The sequence below is a fragment of the Thermobia domestica genome, chromosome 7, assembly GCF_964235325.1.
Source record: "Thermobia domestica chromosome 7, izTheDome1.hap1.1, whole genome shotgun sequence".
NCBI lineage: Eukaryota > Metazoa > Arthropoda > Insecta > Zygentoma > Lepismatidae > Thermobia > Thermobia domestica.
This window is the reverse complement of record NC_137460.1, coordinates 62743792-62762892: the sequence shown is the minus strand read 5'-3', so window position 1 is coordinate 62762892 and position 19101 is coordinate 62743792. Positions and strand designations below refer to the sequence as shown.

The window sequence follows — 19101 nt, the reverse complement described above, 5'->3', positions numbered from 1 at the left end:
ATTTTGTTTTTAAACCTGTTTTGATTCTTTGAAATGTTCTTCATATCTTCTGTAGGCAGTTATAAAAATTCCCTGACTTTTCTGTTAAATATTGTAGATTTTCCTGACTTGCAAGGTCAATGTGGATCTTGTTGAACAAACAAGAATGAAAGGAGACCAATTATACGGGGTTGCGCAGATAAAAGTAGCTCGTGTAAGAATACAGAAAATGCAGTGAAATTACAGAAATGAAGAGCTGAAATGGACTTACCATTTATTTACAATGAAAAATAGAGATACAAATACATTTACAGACGATGTTGAAAGTGACTCCCTGCGACATCCATGCACAGCTCTGCACATGTAAACATATTCAGATACATCCGGCGTAAAGTTCGGATATCGATGGCGGCAACTTCATGGCTAATGTTGTCTTTTAGTTCCTATATTGTGTGTGTGGATTAGTTTCATAGACCTTGCTCTTCAGGTGGCTCCACAGGAACAAATCACATGTTGTTAGATCCGGCGAACGTGGCGGGCACAAACCTTTGTTGACGACTCGTTTTTCAGGGAAGACATCATGGACTCATTTTTGGGATACCTTAAAAGTGTAAAATGTTGCCTTATCTTGCTGGAAGAAGTAGTATTGTCTTTCATATTCAGTGAGTTGAGCACAAAATGCATCAAAAATTTCCATATATGCAACCGTGTTGAGGGTAGTACCAAAAAATATCGGTCCAATGATGCGCGTTCCTGTTACATCGCACCAAACGCCGATTTTTTCATCATGGAGTGGTTGCTGACAATGTTAGGGTTGTTCTCCGCTGCCTAGTACCGCGTGTTCTGTGAATTTACGTGAAAATTTCGCGAGTTTTCTTAATCGAACCTGTTTTCAAATATGCTTCCACAATTTCAATCCTTTCTTCCATCGAGAAAGTCATTTTGCAGACCGCAAAGGGAAACGTCTCACTTCACTGATGAAATAAACTCAAATGCCGACCGAAGAATGCTAACAAGAACGCTAACAAGCGATAATTCTTTTATGTCCATTGTTGTAGCTGTTTACTCAATTTCAGAAATCGAAATATTGCATTCACATTCAAAGCGGATGCGGGCTACTTTTAACTGCGCCACCTTGTACTTTACTACTAATAAAATTACGGCAATTCACGAAATGAAAAAAAAAAAAGAAAAAGAAAAAGAAAGAAAGAAAAAAAAGAGAGAGAGACGGATATATGGTAAGTTTTTGAAAATGTCCATGCCTCGCAAGACTGTGCTCCTATTCACAACTTCCATACAACGTAAAATAAAGCACACTCCTTACGCAACGAATTCTTTTAACCATCTCCTTATTTATCTGATCTTCTACCTCTTTCTTTCCAAGGTGTTATTCTTGAAAGCAGGCTCTTCTCAGGATGACGCCACACTGATGACTGAGATGCAGTGATGATTCGAGTTCCAACCTACTAATTTCTATAGAGCAGACACCAACCATTGCATAAAACTATTGGATAAGTGAACCGCTCTGGGTATCAGCTCTTTGGCGTTTTAGTAACTGCGTCCAACCAGCGAGTCTCTAGCTCACGGTAAATGTCAGGGAAAATCTTTAGTCTCTAGTAACAACGAAAAATGATACGATATTACCTTATTAGTGACATTTTTTAATAAGATATACATATATACATAATTTACTTTATAGCATAGGGATAAAGAGTTTCGTGTACCAAGTTCTGAAGTTAATTCCCTATAGCGTCAACTGTTAAATAAAAATGAAATCTTTATTTACGTTATACGTAAGCTGTTAGTAGTACGGTGGTTCAGTGGTGGAGATCTCACCTCTAGTGCGATATATCGCAGGATCAATCTACGACCATGTAGATTTTATGGCAATTTATATACCACAAAATCAATTCTGGCAAATTATAGAAATCTATATATGATTTATATTAAATGATATCTTTATACAGAAAATAAAATGGGACCAATAGAAACAAATAAAAAAAAAACTTTATTTTACTTCAGAATTGAGTCCATTATATCTTGCCAGTTATAACTCTATTATCCTTTATTATTATTATTTTAATGTTTTAGTTAAACTACCTTAAAGAACTTGACGAAAGTTAAACAGGAAAATAGAAAAGTGAAAGATGAAACGCATTTCTCGCAAACTTCTGGTGTCCTGTTTACATTCTCCTTGGATAAGGATGAATGACTGAAAAATGAAAACAATCTCTGCATTCACTACTCACGCTACCGGATACACAAACTTTTTTTTTCATATACAGTATACACACTCACCCTACCGATGAGAGATAACAACACTAAGAAACCACATCGTATGATATATATAGAACAGCAGTTCTTCCGGATACATTTGTAGATGAAAGAACAATGCTTGAGAGACACTCACTACAGCATCTATTAAAATTTAATCTGCTGCACAAGTACCATTGACTTTCTTAATGGAAGCATGTACTTCCGGTTGTGTTTCTCCATTTGAATTTTTTTTTTTTTTTTTTTTTTTTTGTAAGTTTCCTTGAAGTAACATCTTTCTAGCAAAAACTTGATTACATCTCTTAAGACTGTTTCATGATGTTATTTGTGTAGGCTTCCGGAAATTCCACGGAATTATGATGCAATGCGATTCTTACATTTCGCAAGAATTTGTAAGAAATCAGACGTGTCAGCGGCTCCATACTGTTTATGTTCACTATGGTTCAAATTTGATTGTGAAGACACTGTATTCTACTACAGTCCAATTCAATGACTCAAGCCTCTCTACCCTCATGTTAAAGAAGGAATATTTTGTATAACAGGGTTCTTACTATTACGCATATTTATGATTTGATAGTAGGTTTGCCAGTTCATATTTCTAAAAAATAACCAAATAAAAGCAGTAAATACTGTACAAGTCGAGTGAAGTGACGATATTATCTGCAATTGAAGGATGAGGCCACGGTATCTAAGTGGAAAGCGCTCATCCTAAGTGCTGGGGTCCCTGATTAGATTTCAGACCATGTGAAATTCGTGGTGGATACTGTTCCACATTATCATTCTATAAATTCTTTTCATAATTATTCATCTTCACTAATAGTCTCCTTTACCCTATAGGGTATAACCGGGGACATAAAAACAATTCTCTTTACACAACTTCCGTGTATACGTTTAAAGGAATTTTCTGTTTTATTTATATTTAAAAATATAATCTCAGATCATCAATCTCTCGATTAATTTGACAAAGCTTTCCATCCTTCTCTATTCTAAGTCAGACTTTCCATTTCTTTATAGCCTTTCTTCCTTAAATGTTGTATTTAAAACATAAATACATATCTTTTATTTAACTTTAAAAATAAAATTTATAATGCTTAAACTTGTGTATTGTTCGGAATGAGGCTACAAGGCTATGGACACGCAACGTTATGGAATACTGGCACATGCCTTTATATAGAATATTGATTGCTAGGATATATATATATACACTGTGGAAACAAATCATGTAGGATTGCAAATTGCAATCAGATCAAGATGGATCAGGACTCATAGAATCTTGTATGTTCTCTTATGTAGTGGAATCTCTTTCTCTCATTATGTTAATATGATTATATGAGAATTAGTTGGCGCACAATTAGAATCAAATACTCATATATTAAATGTGGAAGTAGAGAGTAGATAATAAACATCTCTTTAGTAAATAGTGTGTTGATGTTTCAGTTTTGTACAGATGCTTAAGATTAACTGAGAACGTAAGAACATACTCTTATGAATGTGGAGGTACTCAGTTGAGAATATAAAGTTGCAGATTATACGTTTCCTCTCCAAAACTAAGATTGGCTTAGGTTCAGTTTATATACTCTCTTGGAAAGTAATCTCATATAGGATTCGTCTCTCTTTTATCAACTTACATATTACTAATATTTTATCCCAAATTTTTGTGATGAACAAATACAATTGAAACCCATTGTAAGTAGACCTCGAACACAGTTCTACATAGCGCAGAAATTTCATGTAACCAATTAACTGTGTTATGCAAGATATCCCCGCAGATATTACTTGCAATTTTCTTTCAACGGTTAAAACATCACCTGAACAGTCGTCTAGAATAACTTAGTAGCAATGCAATAGTAGTAGAAGTGGCTTACGAACTTCTATAAAATAGTGATATGTTGCTTCTACTTTAGTATGTACGTTATATTTTAATAAACTAAACTTCATTGAAAATTGCTGATTTTAGAAAACCTCGGATGCATAAGAATGGAAAATAAATGTGGAAAAGCTGAAAGATGGGCGAAGAAAGCTGTTGTGAACTACTTAAGTACGTAAAGGAGAAAAGTTAACCAGTATACTAGTCTTCGATACCTACGTATATACTCTATTATTATTAATGAATACATAAAATACGAACGAGAAGTGACTTGCCAGTCATACAAGAGAATACCTATAATGATTATTTTGTCTTTTAAGGCACTGTTTCTTAATCACCTGCGAAAATCATAATTCTGTCATGCTATTATTTCATGAGGGAAGCTAACACTTTTCATTTCTTTACCCTTCATGTTTTATTGTTTTAACCTAGAAGTTTTATCTGAAGGACTAACAGTAAGTTAAAAATATCTTTAATCACGCTATGTAACAGCACGAACTTCTCAGTTACGTTTGCCGCATAAGAAAAATTTGAGAATAACTACTAACTGATCTGTTTTATGTTCCTTTACTGGTATAATTTTAGTAACCGACTCTATTTCCACCCTCAGTTAAATCATGAGTTTAAAAGCAGAACATGGAAAATTTTAAATCGAGAAGAGTGTCTGAACATGGCTGAGTCTCGTGCAGGTGGAAACGCAAAAATTTTTGTTGGGAGAGTTTCTATATTTGGGGGGAGGAGTCCAGTACTGTAAGATATTACACCTATGTACCACTAACCCGGTGTTATTCTACACCCGAAAAGACGATAAGTAATTGTTAAATACTGTTACCTATATTTTTAGAAATAAAAATTATAGAAGTGAAATGTTTTTAGTATTTTTACAAGAAAAGGAAGATTAAAGCTGAAGTGTAAGATCAAATCTTTATGCTAACTCAATCAATTTTCTAACAAACGTATTATATATCTGAAGGACTATATTAAGGTGTACAAATATATGTCGAGTTATGAAGTTCCTGGGGGTGTGATAGAGACCTGGTGGACTCCCCATGTGGGTGCGCTTTTTCCTCTCGTCTATATTGTTTTATATTTATGTTTGGGTGACCAGACGTACTGATTTTCGAAGTACAGTGCTGTTCCTCAAAGAGCTGTCCTGTGTGCTGCGAAGACGCCTAGAAAATCGAGAAATGCCCTTCTCTTTTAAAACGTCCTGTGAAATGTCCTGAGTTAATTTATTTCTAATATTTTAATGTTTCGTTCTTTATTCACAACATTTTCAATCACAGACACTTCTTCCCTGAATGATGAACCGCTGCGTTTTCTAACACTCCTTAAAAGATTGGGGAAGGAGAATAATCAATAAATCATTGTTTTCCAATACATTGTTTTTACTGACAAGGAGACTTACGGAAGTGTCACTCACCGATTTGAATGAAACTTTGCACACTTGTAGAGCATCAAAAAATAATCGACACACACACACACACACATATATATATATATATATATATATATATATATATATATATATATATATATATATATATATATTTGCTTCGGGTGGACTGAAAACAATTTAATTTAGAAGAGGTTTATGGGGGGGTGCCATGGGGTTTTAGGACAGCTGATTCAGAATCTGACGTCAAAATTACAAAATTCAAAATGGCGGATAATTATAGTGATTGTAATTACAAAATTACAGTGTATAATGATTGTAATGTCTTCTGGTTTGAAATTCTCTGCAGTTGGCCAAGAAGAATTATATGATAGTTGGCAGAGATTACTGCGTATAGGTTGCAGACCAATTTGAAACCATTTTCTGTACTTATTTTAATTCGGGATGGCTACAAAGTTCCAGTTCCGCGAGAAACCGGTCTTGGAGATCCGGTTTTCAGAACCCGTTTGATCTGTATCCGGAAAACCCGGTTCCGAAATCGGATCTTAGGAACCGGGTCCAGACCTGGATCTGAAAACCCGATTTCGGAATCGAATCTTCTAGAACCGGATCCGTTCAGAGCCGAAAACCGGTTCTACCAGGAACCGGTTCCGGCCATCCCCAATTTAATTGGATGCTTGATTAAAGTGAATCTCTGCACCTCTCACTATAGCGTTTACAGGGACACAAACAGTGGAAAGGGTGGCACAGTCAATAGATCTATGACTCGTAGTGACACCATACAGCCCTTAATTTCTGAAAATGGTGTTTTTATCACCGTTATTAATTATTTTGCAGGAAAAGAATGGAACATTTGACCCTATAGTCCTAAACAACCTCTTTTAATCTAAAAATGTCCTTGTGAAAGCATCAAATTCGGGAAAATTAACATCAGGTCATGTGATATGGTTTCAAGAAGTTTTTCTCCCAATGTTTAATGTAAAGTCCACTTTGTTATTAGGAGTGGTCACAATTCATCAATTTTTCAACCTATTTTACAAACAAAAAAGTACCTCAAAATAGAAATCATTTTGCACTAACAACTGGCAGGATTCAGCCTCTTGATGTGTTCGTCTTTAGGCCGTGAAAAAACTTCTTGAGATATTTTACCGATATTGTCTTCTACAACTATAACATAAATTTACATCTCCGTAATAATGTAATTTAGATCCAAATCACTGATTCATAATCAGTTTTCTTCTCCCAGAGTTGCAAATCTTATTAGATATGCGTGATACAAAAACAGTTATTTGGAAAAAGATTATGCTGCATTTTGCGATTTGTCACAGTTATTGTTGTAATAAGGTGAGCATGGTGTAAACAATGTTTATGTATCACTCGCCTTTTTTTTTTTTTTTTTTTTTTTTTTACGAAATATTATTACTGTGAAGTGTTTCCTCAATAAATTCATAATTATAACAATTGAGAATATATGCAGTTCTGACATAGTGAGAGGCGAGGGAACTCACTATCCATAAGCACCACGAATAGGGAGAGGTGCATAGACTCACTTTAATCAAGCAATCAGTTAAAATAAAAGGGTTTCAAATCGGTCTGCAACCTTCTCGTAGTAACCCCTGCCAATTATAATTGTTCTTGGTTAACTGCAGAGAATTTCAAACCAGAAGACTTTTTGTAATTTTGACGTCCGATTCTGAATCAGTTGTTCTAAAACCCCTCTGGCAGTATGCTTTTTTCTATATTAAATGATTGTTTTGTACCTATGCTTGGAAACCACCCCTAACATTCAAAGGGTGGTTTCTACCCTTAAATCTTCACCATTGCCGAAACACAAAAATACGTTCGATTATTTTTTGATGTTCTACAAGTGTGCAAAGTTTAATTCAGATCAGTGACACTTCCGTAAGTCTCCTTGTGAGAAGGGCTTGTTGAGGTGGTAAGGTAGGAAAGGTTTCTTTTTCAACTTATAACAGTGATGCTAAACCAAGTAGAAATTCCCTCGTGCCGTCTAAATTTTCCCTCATTTTAAAAAATAATCCCACGTTCCGAAAATCGATTTATTATCAGTAAACTATCATATACTATTATATTTGTGTCCTGCTTTTCGCTTGTCAGATTCTGGTCACCCTAATTCATGTGTACCTTTCATTTTCAATTGTTTTAGCTAGTGATTCGGAAGGTACCGGTAGTTTCCAATGACTTAAAATAGAGTTTTTTCTTTGTGTGTTTCATGTCTTTATGCAACACCGAGACTATGAAGAACTGAAGAACGGGACTTAGTAGAGCCTTTCTATTTCAAGTGTATCCCTGCTGGCGCTGCTGAGATGTGTCTTTCCTGTACATCTCTCGAAAGAGGAGGGACAAGTTACTGTGGACGAGATTCTCCAATAGATGCATGCGGACAGAGTTGTCACAATGAATTGTTTCACGGGCTTCTCTGTGCACTGTCTTGTTAGTCATTCTAAAAAACCTACGATCTTCACTCGCCACGATGAAACGACTGAATGACAAATTGGCAACATAGCCGAGGTCATTCACTTCCTTCCCCAAAGCAAGGTTGGCAGGGTAGGGTCGAAGTATGTTCCACATATTTTCCGAGGGCACACTTGAAATAGAAAGACTCTAATAACGTGACTTCGAACCACGACCGGAGCTTGAGTCCAATGCAGTTGATGGATGTAAAGACTATCATGCAAAATCACCCCTGACAATGTCCAGTGGTTCTAACATGAGCGTTAACATCCATCAGAGGGCGCTGAAACCAAAAGGGACAATTAGGGGGCAATAAATTGTTTAGGGGCGTTTGAGATTTCATGTCCTGTTAGACTTTTTTCATGTCCTGTTAGACTTTCTTCGGCGAAAGTCACGCATTTTACAAATTATAAAATTTAAACTTGTTTACAAATACGAATCTAGATTATTAAACCTGATTTTAAGAAGCCTTTTTTCTGGTTCTTAGACTGTTTCGTCCAAGTCTTAAGTTTAGCCTTGTGCATGCGTGGATTACGTTAAGATGACGGTAGGTGTTCAGGACAATCGCATTCACCCAACGAGGCGTTGAGAAATATGGTGTAGACCGTTTCCCACCACACTATCTCGCTTCAAAGTAAGCTGGAATACTGGACCACGCCATAGGTTCCGACAATGACTTTGGTATTATTGTTTTCTGGAAAAGGTAAGGTGAATAAGATGTAAAAATCTTTAGAAACCGAAGTTCAACAACTTAATGTCTCTTGTGTTAGTTATTTAAAGATTGTGTAATTTCTAATAAAAGTGTGAATTTATAATTTGATATTTGTGAGGCAGTAATACTAGTAGTATCCTTTCATTTTAACTTGCTCATACATGAATTCTAAATTAAGGTTAACTGTCAAAGAATCAGAATTCAATTAATGGGTGTTTATTACAATATAAAATCTTGCTTGTTGAAACAAATTATTACAAATTCTCAGCAGGCAAATTTATAACTGAAAACTGAGTAAATGCACTTTATAAGTCTGCTATTTGATATTTATGACTTTTGAATACTTTAAGAACATTCTAAGTTTAAGACAAATTCAATAGTTTAAGAAAGGTAAACTTGTGAGTCAAGAGAAGCGGTGACATTCTCATAATTATTTCGAAAGTTTAAACTGATATTAACGTAGTTTGCTTTGATGTAAGTTCTTCTTTGTCTAAGATAAATTCATTTCTGCTTTCTGCTCACTGTCATTTTTTCAGAAATATTTATATGCTAGTTCTAAATACTTTCTCTCCCTTAAAATTCGTAAACAACTGGTACATAAGTGGTCTTGTACATTATTTTACAATTATTTTTCAGCTGCAATTTCCTATATTTTAAAATTAAATCGGCTTTCTTGACTTCTAAGCACTTTGAACTAAGGTACAGTCATGTACAAAAGTTTTTAATATTTCAAGTATATAATTAATGATGTTAACATTAGTTAACACATCTGAAGTAATACCAGTAAGAAATAACAAAGGGCACATAAACAAGTTAGTGGTTGTTATTCGTAATAACAAAAATTTGACAGACTTTAACTTCATTACAAAAAAAAAAAAAAAAAGTTGGTTTTCTTGGTTTGAAAGTCAGGTATTAATATCTTGTAAAAATAAATATAAACGGAGTTATTGTAGGATTAGTAACACAATGTAGAAAATCGTTAAATTCCGTAGACATGTGATTAACCCTTTGTTTATGTGCAATATTTGTTTAAAGCTATTAGGATGAAAATTTAATTTATCATTAAAATGGAAGAATTTATAATGGATTTAATGGAAAAATATGGACCTCATACGGACGTATATATTTCTACGTAATTATGTGAAAATTTATGACGAAACTCTTGACACATTTCACTGCAAAAGTTCTAGTATTTTTCTCTTAGAAAATAACGTATCAACTAATGGAATAACAAACCATATATAATGGGTATTCAAGTAATTCTTTAGACTTACGAGCAAGATAATATACGTCATTAGATATTACTAAAAATTAAAAATCTTACTGGAAGTAACTTTAATTTTCGGGAGAGACATTTCGTATTAATAGTTGATTTATTCTACGACGATCAGTGTTTAAAATGAATATTTTTTACGAAAATGTTTACCTCATTTGATCTTAAAACTGGTTTGTAGTTACTAGTGCAGTCAAATTACCAAAAAGTAAGGAACAAATTAGTAACAAGCTAAAAATTGGAACAGATGTTGGGAATGATGTTCTAAACAACATACTAAAAGTCCCCTAAAATCCCAAGTGACCTTCACCGCCATATTGGAAAATGGCCGCTGGAAGTGGCAAAGGAACAATACCTAGATAAAAATAGCAATATCTTCGCTATGGTTGAACATAAAGAGATAAACTTTTGTCTCAAGAGTGTCATTTTATACAGCATAGATAACACTATATCTATCTATCTATCTATCTATATATATATATATATACAGAGAAACAATTTTTCATACTTCAAAACGCATACTTTTAGAAATATTTAGCTATAAATTCTAAAATCCCGAAAACTGCCGTCAAACTGATTTAAAATTTTATTGAATTTAGGAAGTAATTATTAATAAAATGTGACATAGATGTTAGTAAAGATTATTTAAATGGCATACTAAAATCCCACTACCACTTCGTTCGCCATATTGGAAAATGTCCAAACGTCCGAATTGAAAGATCGTATTTTGTTAAGTGAAATACAAAATCTGAATCGGACTAAATATTTGAGAAACTGTAAATGGAGTCAATCCGGAGTCAATTGGGATCAATGCTAGTGCGAGGGGGAAACATTATGAAGTGTTTAAGATTGTCGTCCACCATCTTGGTAGTCGCCATCTTGGAATCAACTTGTTTATTTTAAATGGCAATATGGCCGTGTGACATATTAAACTCGTGACATATTAAACAACATCCTCGTTCAAAGAGAAACCCAACGGTACGGTTATTTTTCCAAACCCTGCAACGGTTTTGAACTTGTGAATAGATTTAGGATATGTTATGTAAGAAATGCTGTGAAATGTGCTGTGCGAAGTTTTGAATTGAAGGATAAAGTAAAAAACAAGTTGCAACATCTCACATTATGTATTCTTTAATAACCAGGAAAAGGAGAGATAACACACATAAGACAATTACAATCATATGACATGTTCAGCATTCCACCGTTCTGTTCTATGCATATCCTTAACTGTACGACCCAGTGCTTGTGCATTCTGCGAAGCATAGTTGGTGATATTTGTTCATTGCCCGTTATGATTCTCCTTTCCAGGTAGCCAATGTCATTAATTTTACACTGGTAGACAATAGCTTTGAAGTGCTCCCAAAGATAGAAATTCAACGGAGAGTTAGGTCGAGGGACCTTGCTGGCCACTCAACTGGTCCATGACGACCTATCCAGCAACCGGGAAAGTGTTAATTGAACTATCGAGTACATTACGACCATAATGCGGCGGTGATCCATCTTGTTGAGAACATTAATGAAATCAACCTTTCTCGTTCAATAAAAGAGGCATAACAGTGTTTTCAAGCATGTCTCCATATTGTGCAGCATCCAAGATCCCATGAATGAGAACAGGTCCAATAGATCCCATCAATGAAAACAGGTCCAATAAGTTTTTCGCCTCACATTTACCTTACCTGTCCCTTGCATCTTTGATGCATGTATCTAATTAAGATTTGTATTAGACCAGCACCGAGAAATCCTATGGTGAAGGTTTTTTTTTTTTTTTTTTTTTTTTTAAATCTTCAACGGTTTTGAAGTTGTGAATGGATTTAGGATAGATGTTATCATTTAGATTTAAATTTTGTTATGTGTGGAACATTGTATAGACGGGAACCGATTGTTTCTTTATTTTTTTTCTTGTAGGTACCTCGAGAGGATGCTAACTCGAGAGGAAAGAATCGAAATTATCCTTTTGGTTGGACACAGTTCAACAATATTAACAACCGTCTTCAGAGAGCGACCCTCTAATCGCGAGCCGGTGACAGACAGTGCTGAACGAAAACTAATCCGCAAATTCAGGGCAACGGAAAATGATGATTTACCTCGATAAGGACGACCACGAAATGCAACTGATCCAGACACATCAGCAGCTTGTTGGGTGAAAAGTTCTACGAAGAGTGTGCGACGTCTATCAAGTGAACATAATGTTAGTGTCAAAAGTGTTCAAAGAATATTAAAAAGGGAAAAGTGGCGCCCTTAAAAATTACAGTTGAAACAAAACTGTCAGAGGATGATTCTGATAGACCAATGGAGTTTTGTGAATAGGCGTTGGCCAGATAGCTTGTAACCCAGTGTTTCTTCGTAACATTGTTTTTAGTGATGAGGCAAATTTCTATGTAACAGATGAGATTAAAAACCAAAATGTCCGGTACTGGGCTAATACAAATCTTAATTTGATAGATGCATCATCCCAAGGCAGTGCTTGTACAAGGCTTTTTGCCTCAAAACAGGATGTGTATTATACCACTCTCCTTATTCACCGAATCTGGTCCCGTGCGATTATTTTCTATTTCCTAAACACAAGTCTGCATTCAAAGATTTGTACTTTGGTGACGTAACGACCATCAAGAGGGCTACGACAAGAGTTTTCAACAGCATTCCATTAAAGGACTTCCAGCAGCCCTATGCACTGACGGCCAGGACGCAACGATGTATGGATGCAGGAGGATCCGAGGTAAGAAACTTTATGTTCACTCTCTTTTTCTACAGCTCGAGTCTCGATTTGAAAAATTGTCGCACTATGTGTACTAACTGTTTTTGATTATACGGCTATTATCTCCGATGGAAACTGAACATTAATTGATGCAAAGCAGCTTTGGAGAGCTAGTTTTCACGGTAAATAACATTCAGTATGAAATTCCTTTGCCCTTCTTCACTTCAAATTTTAACAAGGACTCTTTAATAATTTACTAATGAACGCTACGGGATATATATTTATAAACTGAAATTACTAACCTTGTATCCGTAATTTCAACTCTCAATTTCTATTTATTTATTTATTTTCCTATAGGACATGCATGTATTATTGAAGAAGTAACAACAGCAATGAAAAAAATACTAAAAAAGGAGAAAAGGAACTGAAACAAAGGGGATGCAGCAACTATAAACGTTGGAGAAAAGAAGGTACAACAAGGGTCAAGGTTTACGCATCCAAGATATATTATTAGCAATGATCTGAATGTGAATGGGAAACAAAACCACCAAGGATAGGCGTAATGAAAGCCTGTGGGAAAAAAAAGAAAAATGTACTTTGTGGATCACTAAATAACTGAGTTACGAAGGAAAATATGGCGCTTCGTGTGATATACCGTACTGCAAGAAAAAAAAATCTCGTTTAAATAAAGTGGCTACTCACCTAACAGACCGTAGCTTTCATAACTGTACGTTGGTCATTTTAGTATTTTAGCTTGAAACAAGGATCTTAAACAGCCAGAGAATCATCACATTTGTTTGGTTTATTTCTGATTATGGCGATGACAGTACAGATTATATATAAGACAGTAACGAAAAGACTAAACAGTTTTGGAAAGTAGGGAGAGAAAAATGTAAACAGAAAACCGGAGAAGAAGTGTTAAGGATAGCTGGGGAGAAAAGAACAGTACTGGAGATAATTAAAAAGAATAATAAAAAAAAATGAATTATGGCACTGTTTGAGAAGTTGTATCCTGATGGACTGAAAGAAAGTATAGTGATAGCATACAGGAGGAGAGTGAAAGACTAATGGGACTGAGAAGAAAAGTGGAGAAATAGTTGGATAAGACGAAGAAAAGTGGAGAAATAGTTGGATAAGACGAAGAAAAGTGGAGAAAATTAGCTGGATAAGACGGAAACTAATGAGGAAGTGTTAGAAGCAGCAAAGGGTAAACAACAATATTTGAAATAATAATAATAAAAAGAAACTTGTTAGGGCATTGTTTGAGAAACAGTCGAATCTTGAGGAACAACACAGAAGACACAGTGAAACGAAAGATGAGGATGGGAAGACTACTGAGACTGCCGAAAATAAACTGAATAGGAAGGAAACCAATGAGGAAATGTCAGGGAAGAAAAGGACACTAGGAATAATTAACAAAAGAAAAAGAAACTCTGGGTCACTGTATCAGAAGTTATATTTGAGGGGGGGGGGGTAACACAAGGCATAGCAGAAGGGAAACGAGGGAGAGTGAAACAGTTAAAGCGGATAATTCGTATGTCAATTTGCGGTCAGTGACCTGCCAAACTGCCAGTGATGATATGACAAAATATTCTTCGTCATGGTAACACTATATGAACCCAAAATAAGCTAAATTTATTTTGTTTCTGAATTTAAATCCTGTTTTGGAATATGGAAAATAGATTTGGATAAAAGCAACGTAGTATCTATTTCGAAATATTCTGAGCGCTTCTCACATCAATTTTGAAGGCTCCATTTATCTAATAGTGTGAGTAAATTATTTTTATTTACTCAACCTTCTACACAAAGGACATTAACAATATACGCAACATGGAATTCAAAGTAATTTCTACGTTTTCTGTAAAGAAAACAAGACAAAAGATATAAAAACACACAAAGTGGGCCAAAATCAACACTGTGGCATGTAACGTTGCTAAATGGATGTACGGGAAAGCAATCCTAACAGGAATTAACCGTTCTCCGTAAGGGTAAAGCTTCTTATCCTCTCTTTCAAAAAGAGGTAAGGTGATCTTGAGTTTAACGTCCCGTTTAGCAGCGAGGCTATATGGGACGTGGACCTACTGATTAACGTGGAATCCGAACCACGTGAGCTCCCGCCGGGAATCGAACCCAGGTCTCCCACGCCAAAGACGCGTACGCTATTCTTTCAAAAAGAAGACAGTTAAGAAGTAAGAAAGTTTTGTTTCAAACACTGAAAGGGAAAGTAAGTGATAATCTGTTACTTTCGGCTTTAATTGAGGGACAAGGGCTGAGATGGCTACAACTTTTGGAAAGCTGGATCCATCTTATATGTTTTAAAAATTCACTTTCTCTTAAGTTTTTCTCCTGGTATCTGCCGATGGACAAGAGTTGCCAGATTTCCGGGCGTTGCCCGGACTGACCGGGTTCGAAATGCACTCTACGGGTCTACGGGCCAACGAACTAAAACTATGGGCTTCAATATTAAATTACCTAATTATTGTTATTAATTTATAAGAAATTATATTTTTATTGTAACAAGAAGCTAGGTTTAACTTTTTATCATTGTTGCGTCTGTGTTATCGCACGGCAACATCATTTAATATTTAGACAGAATGGGGATGAAATTTAATATCTGTTTCTAGTAAGTAGATTGTAAAATGAATTTTCTGTTCTGAGATACTCTAATATGAACATCTGATAGGAAGAACAATAATATTGGTTGGCAATTATGGAGTGCGCTTTTCCAAAAACAGATACACCAGACCTGTTCAAAATAATGCAGTATATTCTACTACAACGAAAACTTTATAGTCAGATGATAGCATGTTAACAGAACTTGTGACGACCGAAATTTGTATTCAGATGAACTTGAACATGGCCTGTCAAGAATTCTGCAAACCACTTCTGAAAAATAGGACTCTTCTTGCTGCAGTACGGAGTCAGGACTCCGAAATACTGTATATGCAATTATAGTCATTTCGCTCTATAAATTGACCTCCAATCACACAGAACTACCAGCCAAAACTGGAGACAGAGCACTTATCTCTGTAAACTGATGACTATATGTTCTTGAAAGCACTAGGCTGTGTTGAAGGGAGGAGTTGCTGTCTTGAGCAGAAAGTGTTTTCAAATTGCACACTTGCCTGTAAAATAAGGTAGAAGATGCAATTATCACTATGATTTTGATTGGCGTTACGTAATCGACATTACTTTGAGTAAGTCGTGAGCTGTATATCTTTATGGGTCCATTTATCGTAAATAATTGTGTTCACTATTTATTACATTCTGTTTTAATTGCCGTAGCATTATTAATTTATGAAGATCTCTTATTATTTCAGAATCTCTCTTATGTACCTCATTATACCTTGTCGTTTGGCATAGTTTTTGTCAATACAGAATGAGAGTTACGATGCCATTACTTCCTCTGCTGGATTGCTATTTATTATTATGCAGCAATGACGTTGGTGACATTGTTTCTCTGAAGATACAATATGACCAGATTATACAGGCTGTTGCCGCGTCACGCTAATAAACAAAAACCGTACAGCCGTAACTGATTGGGGAAGTTCACGGGATGTGTGCTAAATTGAAACGCATTAACTCCACGTGCTTCCAGGTCAGCGAGGATATACTAGTATTTGACCAGGACGCGAATAATAGTGACGGAAATATAACAGGCAAGCGTCTATAATCACTAACTTATTTTCATTTAGTTCGTTACAGTATACGTTTGGTTAGCAATGGTAGTGGTAATGGTTGGTGATAGTAGTTATTAGTGTTAAAAGTAACGGTGGCAATACAGTAATCATTCATCAGTCTCAATTTTGACTTCAGTCCCAACTACACAAATGATGCTGATCTCCGGGATTGCCTTCAGTTAAGTTAGGCAACACTAACGGGTGGACAGAGGCGCTCTATAAGATTTCCTGTACTTATGCACAGCATAGTTTGGAACTCCTAGAGAGGAAAAAAAAAAAAAAAAAAACGGGAGGGCATGAATGAGTAAAGGACATGAAATGAGTAAAGATTTGAAGATTCAAAAACGATGGAACCCCAAGAAGCACGAAAGGATAAGAAAAAAGACAAAGAACAAAGGTGTGAGCTAGTTTGGTAAGATAAAGACTATTGCCAAAGAAATTAAATGTTAATCCTTATTATAAAAGCAAGATGCACCAGTCTGTCAGTTATGCTCCTAATAGTTGTCAAGCTAATAGTTATCGCTAGTTGCGCTGCCTCCTACCTTACGCCAGGAGGATGTCACTAGCGTGTAGGCAGTTTGCAGAAAGCTTTGGAAAGTGGGATAACTAATATCTATGCCAGTTTTGTTATGGATGTGCAAGTATGATCGCAAACTTGCTAAGAAGGATACAAGATGAATGTTTACAAAAAAGAAGTTTTGTGGAAAATATTTGACTCAAAAATTGACGAAAAGACTGATATATGAAGAAAACAACACACGATTAAACAGTATGAAATGCGTCACGGAATGAAATATTAATAATGAAATCAAGACATATAATAAGATGGGCAGCACATATGGGTCGCATGAAACTACGAAGGTGTGTTTGGAAAAGGGTTTTCCGTAGGCCACGTACAAGACGGGAAGATTATAAAAACGAATAAGTTCCTTTCGACATTGTGAAATTATGATACATTTCAAAACTGGGGAGATGCAATATTCTAACTAGGAGTGATTTATTACTTCCACTTTCAACAGAAAGATAAGTTAGGTCCCCACTTTACTCTTAACACGGTAAAACTATGTACACATAACACAACTCTTTCTCACTGCTCCTCATTTTTGCTCTATTATTATCAATATAGACACCGAAAGTTATAGCAGATTTCTGCCTCTTTCGGTTTCCACAGAGGGATTAGAGCTAAGATAAAACCTTTTCTTAAATCACTAAATCTATATCTAGTGACCCCACATAGCGTAATTGTTAACGCTGTAGCCTTTGGTGAGAGCGATCTAGGGTCCGATTCCCTGTGAGGACACTCGGTCGAAATGGCGTAATAGCTTTATCAGGCCAGCGATCCTAATGGGGCGTTTACACTTAGTCGATTTAGTCGCACGACTAAATCGACTCGCTGCATTTGCCACTAAATCGAAGCAACTAGGCCGAATCAGGTTGATGGATGTGTTCAATTATTTCAACCACAGAAAATAGAAGGTCTTTTAATTCAGTTGCCAGTCGATTAGTCGCCTTCGATCAACAAGCGATTAAGTTGAAGTCCCGTTTACACGGTCGATTAAGTTGAAAGTGACGTCAATTCAATTGAATCGAACGCAAATCGACTAAGTGTAAACGCCCCATAAGTGAGATTTTTCCTAGGTTTTCCTGATTCACAAATGCCGGGATGGTACTGTACCTAACATATAAGGTCCCATGCTGCATCATTTCTTCCCCATTCTTTCGTTCCCTCACCACTTCCCCAAATAGTATGCTCGCCGAGGGGTGACGAGCTTAAGGCTATAGATGCAGGAAATGTCCAGAAATATATATAAATAAATAAATTTTCGCTACGTATTACCGTTATCGCTCTATGGCAATCAATTTGAAAACGGAAACGGTAGGTCTCTACACTTCAGGCTGCCAAGAGTGATAAGAGTCTTATTCTTGGGTAGCTAATCCACATCACAAAACATTTCTCGCTATTTCTTGCAGTTTCTACTCTGAAAAAATGAAATCTTACGAAATGGAGTTTACGTCCTACGCTTATGCTGGCTAAGCTAAAGGAGACGGTGATGATGAGAAATGAATGAAATTGTGGAATGAAGAAAGTGGGAGGAAACGGGAGAACCCAGAGTAAACCCACGCACATGGTGTTTGTCCACCACAAAGTTCATTTAGCGGGAGCTGGGATCGAATCCAGGACCCTATGCACCAGAGGTGAACGCTGTACCACTGAGCCACCGGGCCCCAGTTTCTACTCTGATACCTGTCAACAAACAGAAGCATGGACATAGCCGTTATTATAATACTTCCTATACTTATGTATAGTATAGTTTGGAAGACTAAAATGAATCTGTGTAAAATGGATACTAACACGGTTGAATCGATTATATTAGCACAAGAAGGTCCCAATCAATGGCAGGCCGTTAATTTTCAGACTTCTTAAAAGAATTAGCCAAAGTGCACTTTCATCTTTCTTCATGTTTTAGACATTCCAATTTATTTATACATTATCTGCTTTTGAGGACTCTTAACCCCCCCCCCAAAAAAAACAGAAATAAATCGGTAATATATTGAGTAAAGACCCTCTGTAAATTCTTACCTTCCTCACAGAAACCCGGAGCGAACAAGGATCCAGGACACCCGTTGACGCATTTGCACTCATCTTGCAAACAAACGAGAAGGTTTTATTCCACTTTACCGTGTGCTCCTGAACCTCTTCCCTGGAAATAAAGAAAAATATAGTTGTTAGAGAATAGTGAAAAAATCTTTAA

The 19101-nt window shown here is 35.9% G+C and overlaps 1 protein-coding gene across 4 annotated transcripts in view; it reads right to left on the bottom strand.

The window, feature by feature from the left end:
• Positions 1 to 19101, bottom strand: part of LOC145690163 (early estrogen-induced gene 1 protein) — a 292289-nt gene that overhangs the window by 64881 nt on the left and 208307 nt on the right. For all 4 annotated transcript variants that reach the window (XM_081764783.1, XM_081764784.1, XM_081764785.1 and 1 more), the window contains exon 3: positions 18930 to 19050. In XM_081764783.1, the coding sequence (XP_081620909.1) occupies positions 18930 to 19050 (121 nt within the window). The remainder of the gene's footprint in view (positions 1 to 18929; positions 19051 to 19101) is intronic.